This window comes from Hypanus sabinus, chromosome 5, assembly GCF_030144855.1.
Source record: "Hypanus sabinus isolate sHypSab1 chromosome 5, sHypSab1.hap1, whole genome shotgun sequence".
NCBI classification, from domain to species: domain Eukaryota; kingdom Metazoa; phylum Chordata; class Chondrichthyes; order Myliobatiformes; family Dasyatidae; genus Hypanus; species Hypanus sabinus.
Window position 1 is genome coordinate 42079863 of NC_082710.1, and position 20727 is coordinate 42100589.

Genomic DNA, 20727 nt, shown 5'->3' on the forward strand with positions numbered 1-20727 from the left:
CTAAATCTGCATTGGAATGTAACCATTGTTGTACAGTGAACATAGCAGAGTACAGACCTGTTAAATATCTTCATTGTATCAGCCTCTACCACCACTTCAGGCAGTGCATCCCAGGCACTTGACACTTTCTATGTTAAAAAACCTACCTCTGACCTATCTCCCCTAATTTTTCCCCCACTCACCTTAGAAGGATGCCCTCTGGTGTTGCCCATTGCCACTTTGGGGCAAGTCCACTCTATCTGTGCTTCTCATAATCTCATCTCTATGAAGTTGCCTTTCATCCTCCATTATTCCACAGAGAAAAGCCATTGCTTGCTCAACCTTTCCTCATAAGATATATTCTCTAATCCAGGCAGCATCCTGGTAAGTGTCTTCTGCACCCTCTTTAAAACTTCACATCCTTCTTATAGTGAGGTAACTGGAAATGAACACAATATTCCAAGTGTGGTCTGAAAGTTTTAAAGAGCTGCAACATTACCTCACAGTGCCCTGATTAATGAGAGCCACACACCATCTGAAGAACAACCTTCAAATGCTCCCCATTATCCATTGTCTGTAGCTCCAAGCATATTCTCACTTTTATAAATTAACTATTGTAAATATTTCAAATCATCACTAAGACAGTCACAATAACATTATAATTGCTTCATTGTTATATATACTTATTATAATTTAGTTGTTATTATGTATTGCAAGTACTGCTGCTGCAAAACAACAAATTTCATGACATATGCCAGTGATATTAAACCTGATTCTGATCTGCACGCTACACTTCAGATTTTATTGTATGCCTCATTGTTGACACCAATAATTTATCCAAGGACCTGAGTTTCTTCAACCAAAATTAAATATATATGCTGAATGAACTAGCATTTGTTTGATTATAGCTATTAGGTTTAAAAAGTTCACTTTGTGGTCATGTGCTTCAATTCAATCATGCAGCTAATGAGCTACCAGTATAGGAAACCAATTGCACGGTTAGGTCCAATGGCTAGTGCCTGAGGTCAATGCCCTGCACAGTGGGCTCCCTGCTGATGATAGTGTATATTCAAATGCTGCCATTTGTGCACAGAGAGGAAAATGTACCGACATGCACATGCACTACACAATACAAAACCTTTAATTCATAGTCTGAAAATCAAAATTACATTGTTTCATTATCAATGAGAAGCCACTTACCATGGACTGTACATAGAGGCTACACATCAACATTGTAGATAATATAGGTTATGTACTAATTAAATACAATAAAAGCCAGCTATTAATTTTTATGTGATTCAGAGCAAAGTGCAACTTATTTTTTCAACAAGTTAGATACAGTTCAAATCGATGTAACAGTAACAGTATTATTGAAATATTTAAACCTTGTAGCTGAAGCAGCATACTTTATTTCAAGCAATTCTGGAATCATGTGTCTGATACAATTAAAATAAAAAGAGAAATAAATACATACATACATCATTGGAAGTTGCAGCAGACAACCTATAACCAACTTCTCCACAATATTTTCAAATTATTACTGGTACATATCTTAAAAAACAATTTGTGCGTACAAACACAATGAAGGGAAGCAAATAAAATAGTGTACGAAACCAGTGGGAACAATAATTTAGCCATGCAGCTGCCTTTTCCGGAAGTAAAAGCAGCAGAGCAGCATCTCCTGACTTACTGTTTAGAAATGCACCTGGAGTCAATGTTAAATAACACACAGTTCCATTTTCCAATGTTATCAGCAGTATATTTATTTTTTAATTTAGCCAATATGACTGAGTAGCTATCTCTTACTCAAGGCAGATATTTTAACCCTGATTTGTTTTCTTTGATTGACTATAAGATATTTTTCCAGCCTCTTTGGTGATTTACAACTTAAAGAAGGCCGTCTCTCTTTGGGATGTCAGAATCGGAAAGTTGCTCCTCCTGTGTACTCGCATCGAAGTACTGTGGGTCAAAGTCTGCTGTCTCATTCAGATCAACGTCCTGCTCGTCACTGCTCTCAGCACTGTAATCAACCTCTTCAAGGCAACGTGGTTCATCCTCATCAAGGACTTGTGTTGTAGGACTGGATAGGGGGGAAAAAACATTTAAAGCACAAATCAAAAAGTGTGGCTGAAACCATCAACCTCCAATAAAATGCATTTGCAGGATTTGGTTATTTGTGGTCTGTACTAAAACACAAAAAGGATTATTTTTCTAATAAGAAAATTCAGGTCACCAACTTTAACAAGCACAACAGATGGTGCCATTTCATATCAAAACTGAATAGATTTGACTTGCACCATAAAAAGCCAAAGGGACAACTTCAACAACAGCCCAAATATTCTTGCCTCTTTTTACTGCAAAGACGCTGCTTAAACAAGAAGAACCGGCTGAACAAAAGCACTCAGAAATGTTCCATAATAATCAATATTTTATCATTTGATTGCCACAGAAAACATTCTACTTGGTCTCTAAGGTTCCAATGTATCAATGAACCAAAGAATTCTATTTTAGTGATAAATTATAATGCAACAATTAACACAGACTGTTTTGGATTTGTCAAAAGATATTTTTAAAAAAATAGAGAGAGACACTTTTTGATAAACAGAAAATTGAAACCAATGCTTCTGATGATATAATGCTCCGAAAAGAGAACAGTGAGTAGCCACCTGGAAAGCAGGGCATTATATAATGATCCAAAATAGTGACTTCAATCTTTTTAAAACCAGAAACTCAAGCCTTTGTCATAGAATGTGATCTGCAGAACAATAAAACTTACTTCATTCCCCAAAGAGTAAAAGAGCACACACGTGTACATGATTTAGATTTTTTTTGAAGAAAATCATCAATATTTGCACGACATTTCATAAGCATTTAAAAAGGGAATTGTGCTGTAGCTATCCTTGCAGACATGAAGAACCATGTGATAGTCTGAATGACCCAGCTGTGTGTGGGCTTCAGGGTTAGGATTACAAAGTGCTTTCTTTGTATTTCCACTTAGGGGCTGAGCCCAGGGCAGGTAATCCCGAGGAATTTAAAGCTGCTGACCCTCTCCGCCTCTGATCCTCAATGAGGACTGGCTCATGGACCTAGGACAGGTTCTCCGAAATAACAGCACTGAGGAATTTAAATTTGCTGATCCTCTCCATCTCCGATCATCCAATGAGGACTGGCTCATGGACCTCTTGATTTCCTCCTCCTGAAGTCAACAATCAGCTCTTTGACTTATAGCACCACTCAGCCAGATTTTCAATCTCCCTTCTATATGCTGACTCATTATCACCTTTGATTTGGCCTACGACAGTGGCGTCATCAGTAACTTTGAATATTGCATTGGAGCTGTGCTTAGCGAGTAGAGCAGGGAGCCAAGCACACAGCCTTGTGGTGCTACTGTGCTGATGGAGCTGTTGTTGCCAATTCGAACTGACTTGGGTCTACAAGTGAGGATCCAAATGCACAAGGAGGTATTGAGACCAAGGTCTAGTTTTGAGGTGAACATACGAGCTGTTTGCAGATATTGAACAGGCCATCTAGATCTGTTTGCTTCTCAGAGCTCTACAGTTTCTCACCATTTAGATAATATACCTTGTTTCTCATCTAATTAAGAGCATTTTTTTCCATTTTCCTACATTATTTCCTATTTTGCATCCCCTTATCCTAGCTACATCTCTTGGAATTTCTTTATCTTCTCTTTATAATTTACTTTCTCACCCACCTTTGCACTATCAGTAAATTTAGCAACATACCTTAGTACCTTGATCCAAGTCATTGATATAAATTGTTAAATGATTAAACCGCAACACTGATCACTGCAGCAAACCACTCGTCACAGTTTGCTGACCCAAAAATGGCTCAAATATGCCTACTCTCCATTTCTGATTAGTCAGCAAGGATTCAACGTATTCTATCACAAACAGCTGGAAGACTTCAGATGCTGGAAATCCAAAGGAGCACACACAAAATGCTGGAGGAACTCAGCAGGTTAGGCAGTATCTACGGAAAAGAGTAAACAATCGACGTTTTCTGTTGAGACCCTTCTGAGAAGGAAGGGTGAAGGTGCTGGAATAAAAAGGTGGAGGGGTGCAGGAAAGGGGTTGGTTGGAAGGTGATAGATTAAGCCAGGCGGGTGGGAAAGCTCAGGGACTGGGGAATAAAGAATCCGATAGGAGAGAAGAGTACACTATTGGAGAAAAGAAAGGAGGAGGGGACCTGGGAGAAGCAATGGATAGTTGCGAGGAAGTAAAAGGTCAGAGTGTGTTCTAACTTGTTACTTATTGTAATTAACACATTCCCTACATCATAGCTATTATTTTCTGTAAAAAAAAACCTTTGATGCACTCTTCATTAAATTCCTTCTGGAAAGTAAAGCTTAGTACAATCACCAGTTCCTCAGGACTCTAGTTGGGGCTGCGGGGGTATGAGCAGAGCACATAAAATGATGTCATCATGTGACCCCTGCATTAGGGAAGAGTTGTCAAGCTATCCCTTGCAACACAGCCAACATTAATAAACCTCCTTTCGTAGAGAGCTTTAGGAGGAAGGCATCTAATGCTGCAGGAGAGATGCAAGGCTTTTGATACTTCAGAATACAGGTCAAATCTTGAATATTTTTCTCGTATCTACAGCTGTCGGAAAACAACACTTTGATTATATAAATGTAGATTACTCCCACAAGTTATACATACTCAACCTTTTAATGAAATAGCCTAATTAACTAAAATTAAGGCATGATTAGTTTTCCATACAGTTCCATGGAGTCAGATTTGTGTGGCACCAAATTGAGCACTAGAATTCGCCAGGTTCACGCCGAGCTTTTTGCCCGTCTGTCCCCAGTTACATTCTGTACAGTCAAATATGTACAAGTGAAACTTTGCTTAAAATTGCTTCTGATTTTCTCAAACTTTATTAGGCAGGGTGAGGCTCTGCACATCAATAAACTTTCACACCCAACCTTGGCAGTAGCATTAAGAATATTCATAACAAAGATGAGAGCATCAAATGTTAGGTCTCAATATCTCATACTAACAAAACTCAATTTTCTTTTATGTATCTCCAAGACACAAAGGTAATGCAGAAGCATGTAATGGCTCAGAGGCATTCTAATTGGTCCTTCCAGCAAAGTGATAAAACACTTTTGAAGAGCCTAAACTGATTATCAGCCATTAGTGAAAATGCAGAGGTTTGAGAAACAAGATTCCTGTTAAGACACCCTAAGCTACTTGGGACAGAAGCAAAAAAAAATACCCCGAGTTTCACTGGTCCCTCCTGGGAACTGCTAAAGATATTGGTTGGCTGCACTAAGTGCTTTTTAATATTTCATTAGGCAAGTATAGTGGTTCAAAATTCGGCCTAAGTTGGCATTAAGGTCTACAACTTCTCAGTTTTACATTGTAATCAAATGAAACAAGATTCACATTAATTTTTGAAAGCAAATCACATGCCAAGAAGAGCAATTTTATTTTAAAACATAATTAGACAGACCTACTTCAACTTCTATTTATTTATTTATTTATTTATTTATTTAAATTTATTTTATTTTATTTCCTACATCCAAGGGAGTAAAAATCTTTAATGTTGCATCTCCATCGCAACGTACAAGCAATAAAGTGGAAGGATATTGCCCAAACACTAAAATTGTACACACAATCAGATCAATATAGTCAGATGTATCACAATCAAAAGGTATAAAGCCCTCTTTGAATAACATCTTTTTATACTTTTTTTTGTTTTACCTGTTAATTGTGAAAAATTATGAAGGTTTATTTCAGGTTGGCTACACAGAAGTGGTTGAAGTCCTGAACTTTGACCTCTCTGCAGAAGCACAGGTGCAAGGCCTCGTCTGATAAATGCATAATGTTGGAGTCAGATTTCAGCGCAATTCAATGTAGATTGAAGATTAATGAAAAAACTGCACTAAGAATTTAACAGATGAAACTGATGAGATGTGAAGTCTGTCCAGAAAAGGCTTCCTGCAGTGATTGTAATCTTTCTAGACTCACCAGCTCTGCAAATTTTATGAAGGAACTTAAATTTAATTTAAATATATTGACTGCACATTTTAACTCAATAATATTTAACAAGATGCAGGATATTTGGTCATACAATATTTGGTCATACAAAACATCAATTCTTTTGTCTTTAACAACCTTTGCATAAAAATATTTGAAGACGTAGATTTATTTCTCCTCTTATTACAGCAAGGCACAACTTAAATAACAACCCTGTTACATTTCTTTTTCAGAGCTGCATAGAATCTTCATTTGGACACAAAATTATCACTTTTACTCAAAATAAGTTAGATTATCAAAACTTTTCTTACTACACGTACACTTTAAAAACCTACCGGAAGTTTAAAGGAATACTAGAGTAAATATACCGATGAAACTAAAAACATATGCAACATATCAAACCCTCGCGCTGGGGCTATACGGCGTTGTGGCGCGTGCCCTGGGGGGTGGATGGGGGATCCCTCGTGTGAGGGATGCAGCGGATAATATGGAAGAAAGTGCTGTGAACCAACATAGTCTAGGACAGGGGTCAGCAACCTTTACCACTGAAAGAGCCACTTGGACCCGTTTCCCACAGAAAAGAAAACACTGGGAGCCGCAAAACCCGTTTGACATTTAAAATGAAATAACACTGCATACAACGTTTTTTTTGCCTTTATGCTATGTATAAACAAACTATAATGTGTTGCATTTATGAAATTGATGAACTCCTGCAGAGAAAACGAAATTACATTTCTGCATGCAACAAAAACATTTTGAACTCCGAAAAAAAGACGTTGGGTTGAAAGTTACTTTTAAGTAAAATATTCAATGTCTATTTGAGTCCTTCTTGTATTTATGAAAAACGCCGAACTTAAATTTTCCGCCAGCAGCAAACCAAAAATAACGTCAGCCAGCTGTCATCCTGAAAAATGAAAGGACTATTTCACTGAACAATGAAAAAATATGAATATAAGTAAAATAATAGGCAATTAAAATATTTATCATACTTGGTTAATGGGATTTCTGCTCCTGGACCTCAGCGCACAGCGTCTGCACATCAGGGCTGTATGATGTCACCTTCATCTTTACACAGGATCGCAAGCTGTCATCTGTGAGGTTTTCAATATCACTCCATTTGTGTTTCTGAGCAAGAACGGCCTTCTGACGGGCAACATCTTCAAGGTCTGCTGTCAAGCGTCTAAACTTGGACACCCATATGTCTTTGTCGGCTATGTCGGCCAGTTCCATCTCAAGATCAGGTTGACTCACACCTGCCAATGCAGTCGTATTCAGTAGGGAAGGATCGATGCTTAAGGGAGTGACCGGGAAGGATAATGTGTTTTTTTCCTCTCTGAACTCACAGAAGCGTTTCCCAAACGATGTTTGCATTGCGATGATTGCAGAATGTAAATACTCCGAAATTATCATGTCGTGACCTTGTTTGAACTCTCTCAAATTGGGGAAGTGAGACAAAGTGCCTTTCTGTAAATCTCTGGCAAGCACTGTCAACTTGCGCTTGAATGCCAAAACATCCTCCAACATGTGCAGGGCTGTACGTCCTTTCCCCTGAAGAGCTGTGTTCAGCGTGTTCAGGTGCGCTGTCATGTCTACCATGAAGTGTAGCTTTTCCAGCCACTCTGGCTGTTCCAGCTCAGGAAAGGTGAGCCCTTTGCTGCCCAGGAAAGTTTTCACTTCTTCCAGACACGCGACAAAGCGTTTCAGCACCTTCCGTCTGGACAGCCAGCGATAAAAACACGTTGTAGCGGTGTCAGTAAACTGCAGTCAAAGATAGCTTTATTCGAACTAAACAGCCTTGCTTTTCGGCTTCCCTCAACCCAGCCACCATGGACGCAGATGCTGCAAAAGACGCGTACTCACAAACCCCCGTAGGCTATCTCCCTTAGCCGGAATGCTGGCTAATTGTGAGCCGTTTTATGATGTGGCAGGAAATGTGTCGCTACACTTAGGTTGTACAAGATCACCATAATTACATTTCAAAAGCTAACAAACTAACATAAAATACATTTTAATTAAATACTGACCAATTATTTCCCAAAGCCACAGGGAGCCGCAGCACAGAGGTGAAAGAGCCACAAATGGCTCGGGAGCCGCAGGTTGCCGACCCCCGGTCTAGGAGAAGGAACTCCAATTCCAAACCCGGGTAGATAGGACTCGTTAGCCTTGGATGGCAGCCTATCTAGGAGAGGGTAAACTCTGATTTCAAACCCGGGCAGGTGGAGCTCGTTAGCATGGAAATGCCATGGCATAGGGGAAGGTGACCCCAACAGAAAACCCTTGGTCCTCCGGGTTGGGGGTTGTGCAATGGGCTAACAACCCGTTCACGTAAAACAAGCAATTGTTACAGAAACCGTCAACAGATTGTCAACCACTAATCCAGATCTCGGGAAAAGCAGGGCCCCATTCAGGAGGCTGATGACACGCTGCAACCAAACCCGTCAGGAAGCTGCAGGGCTGACAACCCTCCTTCACCCAAGGAAAACCATAATGGAGTTCCAAACCTGTTCTCACAGAAGAAATCTATCCTAATCGGAACATGGAATGTGAGATTGCTTTGGGAGACAGGTAGGTGCGCACAGGCAGTGAAGGAAATGAACCGATACCACCTCACACTCCTGGACATGCGTGAAGCAAGGTGGAATACTTTTGGTGAGACCAAACTGCAGACGGGAGAAACTCTGCTCTATTCTGGCAAAGAAAAAGAGGAAGACCCGCATGAGTCTGGTGTGGCCCTGATGTTGTCCAAAGAAGCAGCCAGAAGCTTGATAGAATGGGAACCAGTGTCTGACTGTATCATCACAGCCAGGTTCGAGTCCAGATTCCAGAAGGTATCCATTATCCTGTGCTAAACACCAACTAACAATGCAGAGGAAGAAGGAAAAGATCTCTTCTACACCCAGCTTCAAGCAGTAGTTGGAAAGGTACCTAAGCAAGATATGTTGATCGTCACGGGAGATCTGAATGCCAAAGTATGCAGCAATAACACTGGCAGGGAGAGAGAGATGGGCCAGAATGGTTTGGGGAATATGAATGAAAATGGAGAACTCCTTACTCCTTCTGTGCCTTCAACGAACTGACCATTGGAGGTACCCTCTTTTCCCACCGACGCTGTCACAAGATAACCTGGGTCTCGTCTGACCATCAAACAGAGAACTAGATTGATCACGTCATAGTCCGCCAGTGCTGGAGAAGTTCATTGCAAGGCGTGAGAGCCAAAAGAGGAGCAGATATTGGATCTGACCACCATTTGGTTGTTGCAAAGCTGAAGATGAAGCTGTCAAACAATAGGAAGCAACAGAACACGCGAATAAAGTTTGATGTTAGAAAACTACAGACGGAAGAGAACAACAAAGATTTCCAGAGCAAACACGAGGAAATCTGCAGATGCTGGAAATTCAAACAACACACACAAAATGCTGGTGGAACACAGCAGGCCAGGCAGCATGTATAGGGAGAAGCGCTGTTGACGTTTCGGGCTGAGACCCTTCGTCAGGACTAACCGAAAGGAAAGATAGTAAGAAGATTTCCACATCGTCTTGCAAAACCGTTTTGGGGCTCTTCAAATAGAGGAACAAGATGAGAGAACAGTGGAACATGCCTGGATTACCTTCAAGCAGGCCACTATAGGAGCCTGCGAAGAAGTACAGGGAAGACCACCAGTCAACAGTAAACCTTGGATCAGGGACGAGACATGGCAGGAGGTGGAGGAGAGGAAAAAGCTCAAACAGGAGTTGAATCAGACCAGAACCCGGCAACAGAAACAAATCGCCACCAACAGGTACAGTGTGATGGCCAAGGAGGTGAAGAAACAGCAGCCAGTAAAGGGGACCTCAAGGCACTCTACACGACAACTAAACTTTTGAGAGGGAAGAAAAGCAATTTCAACAGACCTGTTAGAGACATGACAGACCATCTGCTCACTTCGGTTGAAGATCAGCTGGCGAGATGGAAGGAACACTTCCAGGAAGTATTGAATAGACTACCACCACAGAACCCACCTGACCTGGAGCCTGGAGACCCACTCAACATCAATATAGGTGAAATCACCAAGCAAAAAATTCAAAAAGCCCTGAAAAGCCTGAAGAACAGCAAGGCTGCTGGAGAAGACAACATTCCTGCAGAAGCACTGAAAGAGGGTGGAAAGGTTATGGTGGACCATCTGCATATACTACTGAATTTGATATGGAGAACAGGAGAGATCCCATCAGATTGGAAAAAGGGCCTCCTTGTGAAGCTGCCAAAATCTGGAGATCTTTCACTGTGTGGCAAGTGGAGGGGGATCATCTTGTTGTCCATTCCTAGCAAAGTTCTCACCAGGGTCATCTTGGAGTGGATGAAAGACGCCATTGACCAGAGACTTAGAGATGAGCAGGCAGGGTTCAGGAAAGAGAGATCATGCATTGACCAGACACTTAGAGTCATTGTGGAGCAGACAAAAGAATGGCAAACTCCACTATATGTGTGTTTTATTGATTTTGAGAAGGCATTTGACAGCCTGGACAGAAAGTCAATGTGGAGCACCTTACGACTCTATGGTGTACTGGGAGAGATGGTGAATATCATCAAGCAGCTTTATGATGGCTTCTCATGCAGGGTCATCCACGATGGGAGACTGTCCAAAGAGTTCCTGGTCACTACTGGAGTCAGACAGGGATGCCTGCTGTCGCCTCTACTTTTTCTTATGGTACTCGACTATGCTGGCTCAGAGAGAGGCATCCAGTGGACGTTAACAGGGAAATTGGAAGACCTGGCATTTGCAGATGATCTCGCTCTTCTCTCACACCGGCTTCAAGATATGCAGAAGAAAGTAGATTCCTTGGGAGAGACCTCACAGCGAGTAGTCCTTACGATCAGTCAGGAGAAGACCAAAGTTCTATGCATTAATAACAAACAAGAGGAGCCATTACGGATTGAAGGACAAATAGTTGAAGATGTAGACAAATTCATCTACCTCGGAAGCAAAATCAGTAAATCAGGAAGTAAAGGTGAGGACATCAGAGCAAGGATCGGAAAAGCCCAACATGCCTTCACAACCCTGTGACCTGTTTGGAGATCTACGGTCATCTCTGTCAAAATGTATATTCAGCTCCAATGTGAAAGCTATCCTGTTATATGGATCCAAAACATGGAGAATCACTAACACCAGCTGCAACAAGATCCAGACCTTTCTCAACAAATGCCTCCGGCAGATCCTCCGCCTCAAGTGGTACGACAGAGTGTCAAACCTAGACCTATGGAAGAGAGTAAACCAAGAGCCCATTGTATTCCAGATAAGGAGGAGGAAGTGGAGATGGGTCGACCACACCTTGAGGAAGAGCCAGTCGAATGTCACTCGACAATCACTCGAATGGAATCCACAAGGGAAGAGAAGAAGAGGTCGCCCAAAGCAAACCTGGAGGCGTAGGCTTTTGGATGAACTGAAAGCCGCCGGCCAAACTTAGGAGACTGCAAAAACATCTGCTAGAGATCGCAAGAGATGGAGGACTTTTGTTGAGGCCCTATGGTCCATAAGGTGCGAAAAGGATTAAAGAACATATCAAACAAATTATTTGCAAAAAAAAAATTCATACTCGTATCCAAACTAGTTTGATTGCATATTGCTCAACAGCATTACTGCCAAGAATCCGACTGTTTTTTTAATCTGCAGCGTCCAACAGACATCTCCATTAAGAAACCTAGCAAAAGAACAAGGAGGAAACTGACACCCTTGACATGAGCAATGTTCTATTTATCAGTCAGCAGGAGAAACTATAATATAATCTACACAAAAAAATCCAAATTTTCTCTCAAACTCACATCAAATAAAATCAGCTAGGGGAGAAATAGGAAAGTGCAGTCATTAATTCTGGCATATTTCCAGAATAAAGTAGGCTGCCTTTCAGACAAGTCTGCAAGTACATGCATTACAATACTAATAGGTAGTTTAATAGAGAAATCAAGATTCTAACCAGGAAACTAAGACTGAAAATGTTTCTTAATTGTTTTTCAACAGGGACCAGATTTTTTTAGATTAAAATTATAACTAGGGCATAGTTATAATTTTCTTGAAGTATGTTTTACACAGCAAAGGTTGACATATAAAATAACTTGAACATTTGACATTTTACATGAAATATGAACCATATTATCCAGTGTGGTTACTGAAAATTGTTATATGATGCATTTGTTGTAAAAGATCAATTGTTGCTTTAAAGCTGTTTGTTACAAGCTTTAAGCACTCTCAAGTACTCTTCCTCAGATGCTGCAGAAATCAATATATCCTCTTGATTACAGACACAACGAATAATGTACCTAACATTTTAGGGCCAATATTACACTGTATATTCATTTAACGCATGCAGACAAATGAAGCATTGGTTTGCACTGCCAACATTCAGCTGGGCGTAGATGTAGAACAAATTCTTGCTGCTAAAAAGAGAAACTTTGTCCACCCATCTCTGCATCTAGATTCTGGAATTGGAGAGTACTCTTCATCATCCTACATTCTGCTCAGTGTTGTCACAGGGATGGAATGGCTTGTTAGACTTTGGAATGACAACTATTGGCAACATGTCACCTTGTCTTCACCAACATGCCATGGTTTTCCAACTTCTTGAGCTCCTATTTTAGTCTTGAAAGCTTCGGCAGTGATGTATCTGTGCAATTTATTGGTTTCGTATCTTGTCATTCAAAACATAGGTACTATGCCCTTCCATGCAGGTTTACATATTGAAAAAGAACCTTGGCCAGCCTCAAATGTGTGGTACTGTGACTATATAGCTAGATCCAGTTGAATTTAAGTCTTCAGCCAATCTCTGTCCAGTATCATTAATCAACAAGTGTAGCTTGCAATGATCATTTGCAAGTTGGTTTCCTGATCCCTATGAAGAAGAGTGCACATCAACTGCCTTGCTGTCTTTAGCACTTCATCTCAAGTAGGCCAATCAGATGGAATTTAATCCTGACAAGTGCAAGCTGGTGCATTTTAGTAAGTGAAAAATGGGGGTTGGGAACTAAGGAATGTTGATGAACAGGCAAATGTACTGATCCAACTTCATTGCTACCCGTAAGTGACAACACAGGTTCATATAGGTACGCTTCCCATCGTAGGTCAAAACACTGAATGTAGGATTTAGGACATTATGTTGCAATACAGAACACTGGTTAGACAGCATTGTGTTATGTGCAGTTCAGACCATCATGTTACAAGTACGCTATGATTGTGCTGGATTTGCAGGGAGAGACTAGATTGTGATTTGATCAAATTAGATCAATTTGATTCCTCCTTGGTATACCTAAAATGTGTAATGAAACGGAAGCTTGTCAGGCAAAATGGTATCAGTTTGGAATGTGGGGATGGACTAGTCCACAGCCATGCTTTCAGAACTTAGTGTGAGTAGCAGGCTACAGCCTTGAGAGTACAGAATGGTGAAAAACAGGCTTGTCTAGGAAAGTATTAGAATTAAGCATTTTGATGGATATAAAAGGGGGCAATTTATTCATGCGAATGGGAATCTTCTCAGTTGCAACTAATGCTAAGAGCTGGAAATCAAGACAGAGATATCAAGAGGGAGAGAGGGACCGGAAAAACTGCTGGACACTTGCAGTTCCCTCTGACAGTATATTGGGTGGCCTGGTTTAGGACTGGTTGATAAGTATTTAATATTTTATTAACCATTTGTTTTCTTTCTGTATTTTATTTTTTATACTGCATAACTCTAACAAAACAATTTCTTATAACCTTTAAACATATGTACAGTGCCTTCTTTGCTTAGTTGCTGAATAAGTAAAGAACAAGGAATTCATTTTAAACTATTTTTGTTACAGCTGGGCTTATTTTTCCTGGAAGAAAGAATACTGAAGAATAACCTAATAGAAACATATACATTTATGGGAAGTAATGGACAGGGTAGATAGTCAAAACTTTTCCCCCAGTAGGCTAATCAAAAACAAGAGGTTTAAGGAGAGAGAACAGAGATTTAAATGGAACTTGTATGGAAAGTTTTAATTTTAAAGAAGGCAGTAGTTGATGTCAGGAATTTGCTGCCAGAGGTGGAGGAGAAATCAGGTACAATTATAATATTTAAGAGGCATTTAGACATACATTTAAATAGGAAAGATAGGAGGTTATGATCCTACTGCAGCCAAATAATGCTAGTGTAGATGGATAAAAAATTCGGATAGACACAGTAGAACAAAAGTAGTTTTTCTTCATTGTAGGACTTCATGCATGTGTCTCACTCCATAAGTGAGCACCTGTGGTCCATATTTACTTCCAGAACTTGGCCTTTAACTCTGATGGTGGCTTTTGTTTTTGCTATCTATTTAAAGTCCTTTTGCCACAGTTGTCATTCAGTCCAGTGCTGCACAGAGCGCCTTCTGCCCAGAGACAAGTCAATCCCTCTCACTGCGCATTCCTGGAACATATCAAAATTACTTTGCTGTGACAAGTTCTTCAACTAAACAAAATTATTGAAAATTACTCCTCCAGGGTTTTGTCTGTGATAGTGGATTTATAGCTTTCAAATGTTTCTAAGACTGTTGGGTTAGTGGTGATGACGATATTGTTGACTATAACATCGATTGTCCTGTGAGCTATCAATAAATTAACTAGCATTATATACATATCCCAATTTTTTTTGTACTAAAGTAGTCTTCCACTTGCAGAAGATTTCTACTTGTTCATTAGTTTCTTTCCATTACTTGCATAAGATGATTATCATGGAATAACATTCATTCATTCCAGCTACAGCTATCTGCTATTTTCTTGTCTTAGCAACTTAATCTTCAGCTACATCAATTCTGAGCTGAGTCTGTCATTTTGCCCAAAGCTCTACTTCCACCCCAATTTCTAACTCAGTTAATTCTAGGTCTGTCATTTGGAGTTTTCTCGCTTTGACTGCAATGCTCCCAATTTCACACAGGTTCGCTTGCTGCTATGTGACACTTTGCAGAATGAAATTACATCATCATTGTAGTACCTAGTTCTGTTTCAGTGTAAAGTGCTGGTCCATTAAGACACAAGAGCTCCCATAAACATGACTACTCATTATAATGGCTTCACGAGATTAAGCAGAAAGTTGCTGCAAAAAAGCGTTGGAACCCAGAGAACAGTCAATCGTTTAATACTCTATTTAAAGATGTAACAATCTACCAGTAATGATGAACCTCCAACAATCGTGGCTACAAATATTAAAATAACTTTATACATACTGCTGAGATGGTGCCTTTAGACATTAAAGACTGTGAGAGTATGATTGCATGTGCAAGAAATACTTCTAAAAAGTTGTCAGTTTTGGCAAAGCAGTTGGTTTAGAAATTCTGCACTGCATAACACCTGCCAAAATGGACCACATAATTATTGTGTTTCATGATGTGCCAAGATTTGTATACAAGCAATGTGCATCGTGAGATTCATTGCTCTAGCTTTGTGTTGGAACTCTGTTTATTTTCTGATCCTTAGGGTTCATCTGGGAGTCAAGAATCGGAGCAGTTTTAATTCTTAATGACTGTTAATTTTAAAATACAAACATACAAATACTAAGCAAATTAAATAAAGATCTGAGAAATGAAGCAGAGGTGAATGAAAAGTTAACACAGCAAAAATAAAAGATGGCACCTCTGAAAAATCCATCACCTCTACGATTGAGTTAAGAGAAATTCTTTAGATAAACTAAACCAATCAATGGTTACACAATTACATCATGTGGATAATGTGCTTGTGAAGGACCAGGGTAGCATAAAACTAGGAGAGCAGGTAAAGGTGAAAACAAAAATAGGGGTTTCATATACCCAAAATGTTTACAAACTTAACAGAACTGTTCTAGAGTCCAAACTTGAAACAGTTAAACAAAACAGACCTTTGTTACAACAACATTGTAAATACTCCTCAAACCAAGAGACACCACTCATCTCTTGATTGTGGGTTTATATTCGATGCTGGGCAGTCCATAGTAAATTGCAGGGGAGAAAAAACATTCCTCTCCTAAAAAGATACGGCATAAATGAATCAGTTCCCTCTGGCTGTAGCAGAATGGCACAATCCAATTATCCAACCCCATCTACTTAGGCTGGTGTAATGCAACAGCTCAGTCATTTGCCAGATTATCAGGAGGATGGCCGGCTACAGGACACTTTAATGATGATGCGGCTGGTAATTGCAGCCGCCACAGTGCTAATACCTAGCCAATGAAAAATGAGGAAGGTGATAAACCATTAGTTTAACTGCTATACACCGCGTTCTGCCAGTAAATGGGGATGAGCCACCACATACTGTGAAAAATACATGGGTGTGTTAAAAAGTAAAAATAATTAAAATACAACTTTGGTCTTACATTAATTTATCGTATAAACAGTGGTTTCCAACATTTGGTTGACTCAGGGCAATGAAGCCATCTCTACAATGTTCTGCCATGTCAATCTGAATAATAACTGGAAGTAATTGAGCAGCCTGCAGTCACCTGTTACGAAGAAAACTGAGGTAGAGACTGGAGCAGGCACACTGTTTCTCCAACACTGTATAATGAGGCGTCAAAGGTAGAAACCTGGGGAGATGATTATTGCACTGCCTACAAAATACTGTAAATGGCCTCTTTCCTGCCAAAAGCTCAGAAATCTGCTCCATCACTGCATCTAAGTTGGAATCATATTTGTCTTCTGTTACAGAGTTTTCAACAAGGACAACTTCAAGATTTGCTTCTACTAACAGCATTTTAGATATTCTTTCTTCTGAAGGTCACTGCCTTACAGTCTGTGAAGCAGTTTATTTCTTACTCAATTATCTGAGTGACATACAATGGCTGACATCACTATTGAATAGGCACATCATGCCAATGGTTCCAGTCATATATTAAACCATGCACTAAAACTAGGGAATGATTGAATTTCTACAGCCTGTTTTAATTAGGTAGCATAATTGAAATGCTTTGGAATGAAAATTCGTTCTTGAAGTGAAATTATTGCATCTTAACTAAAGTACAGCAGACTGAAACAACATTTAAACATCATTAAGACTTCTGAAGGAGAACCTTTACACAATCAAGCTTGCTATATAATGGAAAATTATGGTTAGTGTTCTTGAAGGTACGTACGTACTTAATATGTTTTAAGAAAATTCATCTATGAGCAAGGAAGCTTAAATATTTATCTTAATGCACACGTGGAAATTATGAATATTTGTCATAAATGTTCTATTCATGTTTTTCCTTAAATTGACCTTTATTAAAATTATTTTAAAAATTATTCATATTATTTAACAAGAATTACACTTCCATTTAAACCAGGTATAATGAGAGGAAATCTGCTCCTAAGTAGAAATCCACAGAATTAAATGTTTGTGTGATAGCTCAAAGCAACTCAAGCAATTTCTGCAATAGTAAGTAGAACTGGTATAAATTTGAATGCTGGCTTGCCATCGACCATTTTATTATACAGCCCAGGACCAAATACATCCTGTGATTTGTAGCCAATGGGAGTAAATTCCATTTTGCACACACGTGTAAGAACCCCCAAGTACAGCCAGAGGAGGAAAAGAGGTTGGAGATGCTAGATTCTACATCATTTAAATTAATTATTTTAAAATAAATTGGGTCCTTTAATAATTGTCTAATTCAATTTTCCTGCATTCCTTTATACTCTGTAGTTAAGTGAGTCTTCACTTAATTCAATACTAAAATGCTTTCCAAAATATGTAAAATTTCCAATGAGTGCACCAGATGTTTTATCTGTGCCAAATGCACTGAGGTGCAGCTCCTGAGAGACCGTGTTAGGGATGTGGAGCTGTGGTTCATGACCTACAACTTATTAGGACAAGTGAACAGAAGATAGATAGGAGCTACAAGGAGTTAGTCACCCTGAGGCTGCAGGAGTTAGATAAGTGGGTGACTGTCAGGGAAGGGATGGGAAGAGCTCAGATAGTAGAGAGCGCCCCTTGGCCCTCCCCCTCATTATCTCGTTTTGGATGCTGTTGAGGGGGTGACCTGACAGAAGACGACCATGGCGATCAGGACTCTGGCACTGAGCCTGGTTTCGTGGTGCAGAAGGGAGAGATGATGATGAGGAATGTGGTAGTCATAGGGGATTCCATAGTGAGAGGAACAGACAGGAGGTTCTGTCAACCTGACAGAGATACCTGCATGGTGTGTTGCCTCCCAAGTGCCAGTGTATGGGATGTCTCGGATCGGGTGCAGAATATTCTGAAGGGAGAGGGTGAACAGCCAGAAGTCTTGATGCACGTTGGTACCAATGACATAGGTAGAAAAAGGGAGGAAGTCCTGAAGAGAGAATTCAGGGAGTTAGGTAGGAAGCTGAAAAGCAGGACCTCCAGGGTAGTAATCTCGGGGACTGCTGCCTGTGCCACGTGCTAACGAGCCCAAGAATAGCATGATCAGGCATATTAATGCATGGCTGAGAGACTGGTATAGGGGGCAGGGCTTTTGGTTCCTGGATCATTGGGGCATCTTCTGGGGGAGGTACAACCTGTACAAAGAAGACAGATTACACCTGAACCCAAAGAGGTCCGATATCCTAGCAGGCAGGTTTAATAGAGCTGTTAGGAAGGGTTTAAACTAATTTGGCAGAGGGATGGGAACCGGAGTGATGGGGCTGTGGAAGGGGAAAACAGAAATAAATCAAAGATAGCGTGCAACAAAGATGATAGAAAAGACAGCCAGGAGATGGGGCATAATCACAGCCATTGGGATGAGTTACAGGGCAACTGAGGCGTGATGCAGTTAAAACAGAAAGCAAAAAATACTGGACTGAAAGTGTTGTATTTGAAAGCACGCAGCATAAGAAATAAAATGGGCAATCTTGAAATTCAGCTACAGATTGGCTAGTATGATATTGTGGCCATCTCTGAAACTTGGCTGCCATTGGGAGTTGAATGTCCAAGAATATATGGTGTAGCAGGAAGATAGGTTAGTAGGAAGTGGGGGTGGTGTGGCCCTGTGTATAAGAAATAATATTAAGTCATTAGAAAGGGATGACATAGGATCAGAATGTGTAGAGCCTCTATGGGTTGAGTTAAGAAATGGCAAGGGTAATAGGATCCTAATGGCAGCTGTATACAGGCCTCCAAACAGCAGCTGGGATATGGATTACAAATTACAGCAGGAGATAGAAAAGGCTTGTTAGAAGGGCAAGGCCATGGTAATCGTTGGGGATTTTCACATGAAAGTGAATTGGGAAAACCAGGCCAACACCGGACTTCAAGAATGAGAACTTGTAGAATGTCTGAGGGATGGCTTTTTAGAACAGCTTGTTGATGAGCCCACTAGGAGATAAGCTGTGCTGATTTGGGTGTTGTGCAATGATCCAGAGGTAATAAGAGAATTTAAGGTTAAGGAACCCTTAGGGAACAGTGATCACAATATGATTAAGTTCACTTTGAAATTTAAGGAGAAACTAAATTCCAATCTGTTGGTATTTTAGCGGAATAAAGGAAATTACAATGGCATGAGAGGGGAACCGGCCAAGGTTGACTGGAAAGGGACACCAGCAGGAATGACAGCAGAGCAGCAATGGATGGAGTTTCTGTGAAAAATGAGGGAAGTGCAAGACAGATATATTCCAATTAAGAAGACATTTTTAAATGGAGAAGGACACTACTGAGGCTGACAAGTGAAGTCAGAGCCAAAGTAAAAGCAAAAGAGAGGGCATACAAGGAAGCCAAAGCAAGTGGGAAGATAGAGGATTGGGACGCTTTTAAAAACTTGCAACAGGAAACTAAGGTCATTAGGAAGGAAAAGAATTGTGAAAGGAAGCTGACAACTAATATCAAAGAAGATACTAAAAACTTTTTTAAGTATATAAAGAGTAGAAGAGAGTTGAGGGTAGATATAGGACCAATAGAAAATAACGCTGGAGATATTGTAATGAGAGACACAGAGATGGCAGAGGAACTGAATGCGTATTTTGCATCAGTCTTCACAGTGGAAGACATCTGCAGTATACCAGACATTCAAGAGTGTCAGGGAAGTGAAGTATGTGAAGTGAAAATGATGACTGAGAAGGTGCTCAAGAAGCTTAATGGTCTGAGGGTGGATAAATCTCCTGGACCTGATGGAATGCACCCTCGGTTTCTGAAGGAAGTAGCTGGAGAGATTGCAGAGGGATTAACAATGATCTTTCAAAAATCAATAGATTCTGGCATTGTACCAGGTAACTGAAAATTGCAAACGTTATTCCGCTATTTAATAAGGGTGGGAGGCAGCAGAAAGGAAACTATAGATCTGTTAGCCTGACATCAGTGGTTGGGAAGTTGTTGGAATCAATTGTTAGGGATGAGATTACAGAATACCTGGAGGCGCATGACAAGATAGGGCAAAGCCAGCATGGTTCCCTGAAAGGAAAATCCTGCCTGACTAACCTACTGCAACTTTTTGAGGGAATTACAAACAGGGTAGACAAAGGAGATGCAGTACATGTGTTGTACTTGGATTTTCAAAAGGCCGTTGAAAAGATGCTGTACATGAGGATGCTTAGCAAGATAAGAGCCCATGGAATTACAGGGGAGTTATTAACATGGGTGGAGCATTGGCTGATCAGCAGAAAACAGAGGGTGGGAATAAAGGGATCCTATTCTGGCTGCCTGCCAGTTACCAGTGGAGTTCCACAGGGGTTGGTGTGAGGACCACTGCTTTTTTCAATGTATGTCAATGATTTGGACTATGGGATTAATGGAGTTGTGGCTAAATTTGCTGATGATACAAAGACAGGTGGAGGATCGGATAGTGTTGAGGAAACAGAGAGCCTGCAGTGAGAC

General features: G+C 40.3%; 1 protein-coding gene across 13 annotated transcripts in view; it reads right to left on the minus strand.

The window, feature by feature from the left end:
• Window positions 1–1097: 1097 nt before the first annotated feature.
• Window positions 1098–20727, minus strand: part of agtpbp1 (ATP/GTP binding carboxypeptidase 1) — a 270083-nt gene continuing 250453 nt past the window's right edge. For all 13 annotated transcript variants that reach the window (XM_059969829.1, XM_059969822.1, XM_059969828.1 and 10 more), the window contains one exon: window positions 1098–2059. In XM_059969829.1, the coding sequence (XP_059825812.1) occupies window positions 1867–2059 (193 nt within the window). In that variant the 3' untranslated portion in view covers window positions 1098–1866. The remainder of the gene's footprint in view (window positions 2060–20727) is intronic.